The sequence below is a fragment of the Saccopteryx leptura genome, chromosome 10 (assembly GCF_036850995.1).
Source record: "Saccopteryx leptura isolate mSacLep1 chromosome 10, mSacLep1_pri_phased_curated, whole genome shotgun sequence".
NCBI classification, from domain to species: Eukaryota; Metazoa; Chordata; class Mammalia; order Chiroptera; family Emballonuridae; genus Saccopteryx; species Saccopteryx leptura.
Genome location: NC_089512.1, coordinates 18,148,702 through 18,158,051, shown reverse-complemented (window position 1 = coordinate 18,158,051; position 9,350 = coordinate 18,148,702). Strand labels below are relative to the sequence as shown.

At 39.2% G+C, this 9,350-nt stretch overlaps 1 protein-coding gene across 50 annotated transcripts in view; it reads right to left on the bottom strand.

The window, feature by feature from the left end:
- Window positions 1-3,554: 3,554 nt before the first annotated feature.
- The window catches only part of CLASP2 (cytoplasmic linker associated protein 2), a 168,940-nt gene continuing 163,144 nt past the window's right edge, over window positions 3,555-9,350 (bottom strand). For all 50 annotated transcript variants that reach the window (XM_066350520.1, XM_066350529.1, XM_066350524.1 and 47 more), the window contains 2 exons: window positions 8,573-8,689; window positions 3,555-5,261 (listed from right to left, as the gene is read on the bottom strand). In XM_066350520.1, the coding sequence (XP_066206617.1) occupies window positions 5,172-5,261; window positions 8,573-8,689 (207 nt within the window). In that variant the 3' untranslated portion in view covers window positions 3,555-5,171. The remainder of the gene's footprint in view (window positions 5,262-8,572; window positions 8,690-9,350) is intronic.

Here is a 9,350-nt window from a genome sequence, read left to right as displayed (position 1 = left end):
TTTCTCCCATACCCCCATTCATTTTCAAACCATCTGTTCCCAAGCCTTACTATTTATGAGCCAATTTCATAATTTTGGCCATATCCAAGAACATTCTATAGTAGTATATTTGCTTTATATTTTTACTTAACTCAAAGTGTGCTAAGTCATAATATCAATGATATAAAGGATTTAATGTGCAAGTTAATTTTTCTTAACACTGATTTTTGTTGTTCCTTAGCAACTAAACTCTGGAAGTTTATCTAGTCCTTAAATTCGCCTTGTGCACCCCCTGTGGGATGGACACTATACCTTGGGAAACACTTGGGTGAATAATTGTTTTTCACATTCACTTATTTTATTATTAATTCACTAATTTACTAATTTTGCTAGTTATTTGTTCAATTACTCACTGGGTCATTCATTATTGAAATTGTTTTTCAACAGACATTTCCTGAGTGCCTCCTGTGCCCCTGCCCGGCCTGGATGCTGATGGGATGCACCTGTCTCCAGGTAAGACCTTGCTTGGGGAGTTCAGGCCTGATGAGGGAGTTTGAAGTCTGAGGAGGGATGGAGCCCACACACAGACAAGCAATTACAGCACACTGTTACAGCTTCCTAAGAGAGGTGTGTGGTAGAAGTTTCAAGGGGCCTGGGGCGTAGGCCGCCAGGTGATTCTCCCAGGGCATTGGCGTGCTCATGATGCAATCACTCCTGGTTGTTGCCAAGTGGTGTGAAAGTTGGCAAGGAGAGGCTTCTGTGTTGAGTCAGACAATGGACGAAGTGCAGGAGGAAAGGATTCTGGCTGCAAATGGAGATGCTTCATCCAGTCTTTCCCTCGTTCCTTCCTTCTTTCAACACGTATTCCTTAAGCACCTACTGTGCCCGACACTGAGAATGTAGTCTCTGCCATTGTGGAGCTTAAAGTCTTGTGGGGGCCAGATGTTATGATGCAAACAATCACACAGAGAACAATTCATTTATAATTGTGACAGTTGCCAAGGAGAACACGAATAGAGTTATGAAAGCCCTAGAGAACCCAAGGTAGACTAGGAGTTAAGGATGTCAACTCTGAGAAAGTGAAATTTAAGGGAAGATCCAGATAATGAGAAGGAACTAGCCAGGGAGCGGGAGTGTGGGAGTGAGAATGGAAGTGTGGGGAAAGCGGTGTGGCAGGCAGAGGCATCTTAGCCTGTGGGCAGGCTTGGGACGGGCTGAGATGGAAGGCTTGGAGAAACAGACACCTCCTCCTTGCTAGATATCCGGAAAGAGGGATTCAGGAGATGAAGCTGGGAAGCACAGGATATTCAAGATTACCTGGGACGTGTAAGCAGTGTATTGTCCCTCTTTATCCCAAGTGTAATGACAAAAATGTGAAGATTTTAGGCAGGGCAGATGTTAAATCCATGCATAGAATAATGAAAGCATTGAAAATATTATCTAATTTTAATCTTATTTTTCTGATCAACAAAATTTAAGGTACCTTACAGTTTTCAGTATTAAATCAAATTTATTATTGTAGTACTCCAGAAACTAGTAACATTCTATCAAGTGGCTATTAGAGGAAATATTTTCTTCTTTAGTTTTCATTATTTTTCAAAGATGCTAAAATACTTCAACTAGTAGGTTTTTTTAAAAAGCTTAATTATAGACCTTTCTTTTGCATAGCTATAAAATTATAGTAATTGCAATCGAATGAACAATACAGGGCGATATCAGATTAAGTAAAAAACCCTCATGTATTATGGGGTAATATACTAAATTTAATTTAAGATTTTTTTTTTAGATTTTATTTATTCATTTTTTATTTTCTTATTTATTCATTTTTAGAGAGGAGAGGGAGGGAGGGAGGGAGGGAGGGGGAGAGAGAGAGAGAGAGAGAGAGAGAGAGGAGACAGAGAGAGAGAAGGGGGAGGAGCTAGAAGCATCAACTCCCATATGTGCCTTGACCAGGCAAGCCCAGGGTTTCGAACCAGCGACCTCAGCATTTCCAGGTCGACGCTTTATCCACTGCGTCACCACAGGTCAGACTATTTATTCATTTTAGAGAGATGAGAGAGAGAGAGAGAAGGAGGGAGGAGCAGGAAGCATTAACTCCCGTATGTGCCTTGACCAGGCAGCCCAGGGTTTCAAACTAGCAACCTCAGCATTCCAGGTTGATGCTTTAATCCACTGTGCCACCACAGGTCAGGCACTAAATTTAATTTTTATCGATTATACATGTTATTCTCAATTAAGTTATAAAATAGACTTGAAATTACAAACAGATCTGGCCTAGTGACAAGAGTCCAGTCTTTACAATATACCTTGGTGTAAAGCCTTTTTTTTTTGGTATTTTTCTGAAGCTAGAAACGGGGAGAGACAGACAGACTCCCGCATGCGCCTGACCGGGATCCACCCGGCACGCCCACCAGGGGGTGACGCTCTGCCCACCAGGGGGCGATGCTCTACCCCTCCGGGGCGTCGCTCTGTTGCGACCAGAGCCACTCTAGCGCCTGGGGCAGAGGCCGAGGAGCCATCCCCAGCGCCTGGGCCATCTTTGCTCCAATGGAGCCTCGCTGCGGGAGGGGAAGAGAGAGAGGAAGGGGGAGGGGTGGAGAAGCAGATGGGCGCTTCTCCTGTGTGCCCTGGCCGGGAGTCGAACCTGGGACTTCTACACACCAGGCCGACGCTCTACCACTGAGCCAACCGGCCAGGGCGTAAAGCCATTTTGACCTAAAGTTTATTATTCCAAATTTGAAACCTCAGGTTCAAATCACTATCTTTACAGAAAAATGTCAGAAGTCTATTATAGATATTGAAAACCCACAAGAAATAAACAAGTTTTATACACTAAAATTAAATGCTTTTAATTACTTCTGAGCAGTGCAGTAAATGAATGACCCTGTTTAGGAGAGAAAAGCAGGAAAATAATTTTAACCAGTAGCTCTTTTATCACCATACTTTCACACCTGACATCTAAATGTTTCTGGAATGAAGAAATTAAGAGTATATTGTATACAGCAATTGGAATAGTCAATAATTTTCTTAAAGTCATATCAACTAAAATTAGGAAATTTATATATATACTTTTTCATGTTTTCATATATTAGCTTTCACTTAGTCACATTAAACCAGACCTTCCTATTACTCAGTTCATTCATTTCTGATTGCCCGCCTTTAGATGCCAGAAACTTGACCTAAGTTTTCAAGCAGAGTTATTATTCAGCTTAAGTCACTCTACGTAGTTGTCAACAGTAGGTAAAGCAGGGCCTTAAAGAACAGGTCAAAATGAAATCAACATTTAGATTAAAAAACAATTATAAAAATACCAAGTGCCCTGGAACGTAAAACATTACTAAAAGTGTTCAATGTTTAAAGTGCCTTTTTGTTTTAAAGCTGTAATTTATACATGTGTAGATTACAATATATATTTTTGATTGTGGCCACTACTCCTGATAAATCTTTTTCCCTTAGATATACTTATAAAATTCATGGTACATGGACCTTTTAAAGATTTTTATAAAAACTAATTATGAGGATAAGTGACATGCCATATCATGAGACAGAAGAACAACTGATACACATTGTTAATTTTTTCAAGTAATGTTATGTACAGTTTTTATTGCCAGTATATGCACAACAGTAAGCATAGAACTATAAATACACAATGTAATTAACAGTAGAAAACAAAATTGTTACAGGTCAAGGGAAGGAATAGAGAGACTTTTCCTGCTGCTAGAACAGAAACAAAGGTAAAAGCCTATGACAAATCATCCATTCAGTACTCTTGTCTTAAATTCTTTACATACATTTCTACATTTTTTTCAATTAAACAAAGAAGGTACAGATAACTCTGTAACAACAGCAAATTGCTTTCCTAATAGCTATTTGCCTTTCCAGTCAAATTCACTTTATGTTAGGATTAAAAAAAGTCAAGATGAGCAATCATTAGTATCCTGGTTCCAAATTATCTACTTTGCCTTTCACCAAAACTGGTAAATTTTACAAGTTGGCTGCACATGAAAAGAACAGATGTAGCAAAAGGTGATTAAAAAACAAACAAACAGAAAATCACCCTTTAAATAGTTTTCCAAAAGACACTAGAGGCAGCAGCTCAGTTAAAAGTATTAGCCCTGAAGAGGTAGAGAATTTGAGCCCATTATACAAGGTAATTAGTCTTGGCACCATCTTCTCTCTCATCAGGATCAATGTGTTCAAGTAAGACAATTTCATGGTAAAAGGGAACCAGGTTCCACCGTTTCAACAAAAGGTGCTGGTCGACTCCCATGTCTCAATAATTAGTTTGTTTATTAAATGAGAAACAGAAGACTGTTAAGGACACACATGCACTTGATTTTTTTTGTGTTTCCATTATCAAGTTTATTCATAAGTGAATTTGATATTAATAAATATAAAAAAGCATCATTCACAACAAAGATAAACAAACCAAAAATCCTGCAATGAAACCTTCTATTTTAATAAGTATCAAGAAAAAACCAGGCAGATGATTTGGTGCAGCTTTCTTAAGGGATCTTGGGGGGGGGCATGGTTTTAAATAAAGACGGTAAGATCAGTAACCAACAAACAATATCAGTTTTACAAAACTGGCTGTTTCTGTAACATTTCTCTTTGAGGTCTTAGTTTTAAACTACAGATCACCTCAAAGAAGTTGCAACTAATGACATGTATCACCATCACATCAACAGAGTCCAGCTGTAGTTTAGATTAGTCCTGCTTTGTTTCACGTCATTTCAATATTTCTAGCATAGGACATGATAGGAAATAAAAGTCAAAGTAGCAATAAAAATATTATTCTGCATTTGAATAAAAGCAAAAAATGTTTTAGACTTGAACTTGTAAAGCTTTAAGCATTCCTGTTTAACCAGCATTAAAAAAATTTATACAATCGTAACACTGGCAAAGGTTAATGGGAAGACAAAGGATACAAACATGTGAAATGATGAGATTTAAAATTACTTTATATTGATCAACTGTTGTTAATACTGCTTTTTCTTGAATTTGGGATAACTATCATAAAACTTACATGCAGACTGAGGATAGCCCTCTGTTACAGAAAATACAAAACAAAACAAAAAACGAAAACTAGGAAACAAGGGGAAGTTCAAAAAGATGTATTTGAAAATTTCCTTTCATTGATGAGGGTGGTCCGTCTGTGGTTTCTTGAGAGACCTGGTTCACTCCGAGCAGCTTCACGAACTCTGTCCGGAAACATCAGTAGTGGGCTCAGCTCCTCCGGAGCCTGTCTGTGCACGTTTGATGTACAGATTCAGTAGCTTCATCTGCGGGTTGAAACCAAACATGTCGTTTGAGTGAGCTGTTCTAAATTATAGTATAATGCTCATCAAAAAATCACATACATGTGAGCTTTAAAAGACAGATTTTAAACTGAGTGGTTATTATAAAGTCCAAGTTATTGTTGACAATTACAAAGTAAAAATTTTTTTCTAATTTGTATCTTCATTATTGAGTAGTTTAGCATGTCCTTTCAAAAAATGTTGTAGTGGTAACATAAAACTTTCAGTCAATTTAGAAAAAAACACTATCATTAAAACAATGATGACAAACATGTAAAGCACCATGTGCTATACAATATACTAACTGCTTCACATTATCTCTTTTCATCTTCAAAACATTGTATCGATGGGGACACTGACATACAGAATGTGTGAGCCACTGCCTAAGGTCTTAGAGCTAGGTAAGAAGTGGGCCGCGGTAGGAAATTAGACACTTGGGTTCCAGGACCCAAGAGTTTAGACAACTATGCCACTGTCCTAACAAAAATGTTTTTTATTTCTCTGTATTATTTTTCAGTCTATACTGTATGAAACCATATTTTTATAAGATATGCATATTTTATATGTAATCAGTGCATATACAATTGTGTTCTACTTTATTCATCTAATGTTATTTCCAAATATTTTTTCCCCCACCTAGCTTCTGTCTTCATATGTAAAGATTATTACTGGCTGACTATTATTCTGATAAAGTGCAGAATTAAAAAAAAAATTCCATTACATTGAGACTGAGAGAGAGAGAGAGACTGAGAGAGAGAGAGAGAGAGAGAGAAAGAGAGAGAGATACACCCATCAATTCATTGTTCCACTTAGTTCCATTTAGTTGTGCATTCACTGATTGGTTCCTACACGTTCCCTGACTGGGGACTTAAATCGTGACCTTGGTGTGCTGGGACAGTGTTCCACCAACTGAGCAAAGGCCAAGGCGAAAGCGTTGGATTGTATTTTTCTGCAGATATCTATGGATTATCAGGACCCAATTTAAGCACATTATAAAATCTGGGATATATTTTTCTTTGAAATAACTTTATTGTTGGAAGTTTACTTTTTTTTTTAAACATGTTTCAAATGCCCTTGGTTTTATTTATTTTTATTTATTTACTTATTTTTACAGAGAGAGAGAGTCAGAGAGAGGGATAGATAGGGACAGACAGACAGGAACGGAGAGAGATGAGAAGCATCAATCATCAGTTTTTCGTTGGGACACCTTAGTTGTTCATTGATTGCTTTCTCACATGTGCCTTGACCGTGGGCCTTCAGCAGACCGAGTAACCCCTTGCTCGAGCCAGAGACCTCAGGTCCAAGCTGGTGAGCTTTTTGCTCAAACCAGATGAGCCTGCGCTCAAACTGGCAACCTTGGGGTCTCGAACCTGGGTCCTCAGCATACCAGTCCAACGCTCTATCCACTGCGCCACCGCCTGGTCAGGCGAAAGTTTACTTTTTTTTAACATTAACTCTTTGATTCAAAGGTTTTAACCCAGTGTCGATGGATTCAGGGGCTCATTGAATCCTCTGAAAACCATGTATAAAATGTTTTGTATGCAGGCCTTGGCCAGTTAGCTCAGTTGGTTAGTTAGAGCATCACCAGATACGGCAAGACTGCAGGCTTGATCCTTGGTCAGGGCTCATGCAAGAATCAACCAATGGCTGCATAAACAAGTGGGACAACAAATCAGTATTTCTCTCTCTTTATTGCTCTCTCTCTCTCAAATAAATTTAAAATATTTTCTGTATGTATTTATTTTAATTGAGATAAAATTTTTACCTAATCTTAATTAGGTAAAAATCTTAACCCAGAAAGGGTTAAGAACCACTACTTTAATCTATGTATAACTCACATAGGACTTTACTGTAAGATGTATACCTGAGCTCATTTTCCTTTATGTGTATTTTTTCTGCTGTTTTGCTATTTTAAAAGTAAATACGATCATTTAATCATCAACAAGTAATGACATCATTAGGATTTGGGGAAACTCTTTAACTGAAGGCAAGTGTCTTCTATTAACTTGTTTATATCCTCACCCTCTAGAACACATTTCAAAATTGTGATATTATCAAAGAAATTATAAAAGCAAGACTTATTTTATTTAAGTCTTAAAAATAACTTAAAAATTTTAACATACCAAATCAAAGTTGTACACTTTTCTGGATCAAAATAAGAATAGAAAGAGAACAACTATTTACCATAGTTCATAGGGGAAAATTTAAATATGTTAAGTGTTCCATATTTTGGGAGATATATAGTAAATAATCCATGTATATATAACCCCATCTATTTTTTTTTCCTTTTTTGTACTTTTTCTGAAGCTGGAAATGGGGAGAGACAGTCAGACAGACTCCCGCATGCGCCCGACCGGGATCCACCCGGCACGCCCACCAGGGGCCACGCTCTGCCCACCAGGAGGCGATGCTCTGCCCCTCCGGGGTGTCGCTCTGCCGCGACCAGAGCCACTCTAGCGCCTAGGGCAGAGGCCAAGGAGCCATCCCCAGCACCCGGGCCATCTTTGCTCCAATGGAGCCTCGGCTGCGGGAGGGGAAGAGAGAGACAGAGAGGAAGGAGGGGGTGGGGGTGGAGAAGCAAATGGGCGCTTCTCCTATGTGCCCTGGCCGGGAATCGAACCCGGGTCCCCCGCATGCCAGGCCGACGCTCTACCGCTGAGCCAACCGGCCAGGGCTCCATCTATTTTTTTTAAGTGAAGCACAAATAAAGAGACAGATAAACAGATAGACAGACAGGAAGGAAGGGTACCTTTAGTTGTTCATTGATTGCTTCTCCTATGTGTTTGACGGGAGGTGCTCCAGCTGAGCCAGTGACCCCTTGCTCAAGCCATCTTGGGCTCAAGCCAGCAACCACGGGGTCATGTCTGTGATCCCATGCCCAAACTGGATGAACCCGTGCTCAAGTTAGGGACCATGGGGTTTCAAACCTGGGTCCTCGCATACCAGGTCACTCTATTCACTGCACCACCACGTGGTCAGGCGAAAACCCTATCTATTTTTAAATAGTCTTTGTGGGAGTGGCAAAGAAGTAAGCTGGCTATTTTAAATAACCAGAAGCTATTGGTATTTCTTTCATAGGAATCTACCAACCACCCTACCAAACTGTTGGTTTCACCTGAGTGACAAATATGAAAGTAGAAACAACAAAAATGCAAACAGTAGGATGAATAAGTTGAATGCTCAACACGTGACTTATTAAAAGCTGAATACAAATGTACCCTTTACCACAGACACATAAAATAATTTTGAAAAATGTACCATGGCCACCACCCTAAGAATGAAGCAGCTCTACTTACTTTACTGCCAGTGAGCTGACTGAGATGTGGTTTTAGTTCGTCACCAATTACTGCGTGAACAGCCACCAGGCAGAAGACACAGGCTTTCCGAACACTGCTCTCTGAATTATCATAACCCTAGGGAGAAAAGTCCTTATTAGTACTCCTGGGGGTTCTTAGGAAAGTACCATTCTAACAGAGACAGAAGATGCAACTCAAAGATGAGATCTAAAGCTTTACTGACTAACTTTTCACCCTTTTCAGGCAGAGACATGCCCCTGTCTCTTTCCATCTCCCCTTTGGCACCTCTACTGTTAGCCTTCCTTTTCAGGTTCTTTCTTATTTAGCCTGGAAAGCTGCAAGTCTCTGACTCTGAGGCTGCTCCTTTGCCAATCCAGTCTGCAAAAAGTCTCCAGACTAACCGCCTAAAAGCATTCAGTTTTAGGGAACTCAATAGCTCCTCACTATCAAATAAAACCTCAACTCCTTGGCATGGCAGTCAAGGGACTCATATAATCCAGGCTAAATTAAGCTTAATATTGGTCCCATCCCTAACACTACTCTAAACTACTCATCCAACAAATATTTATTCCATATGCATTGTATGTATGACATATGCACATTATGTATATTCTGTTCTTAGTATCAAAGCACAGACCAAGAAGAAAGATATATGGATCTTATCTTCAAGGGCCTTACAATTTAAAATTTTAGGCTTAGCATAACAGTCACAAATGTAATGCTATAGATGCACAAAGAAATAAATGATTAATTCTCTTCAGGAGAGGTCTCAATATAG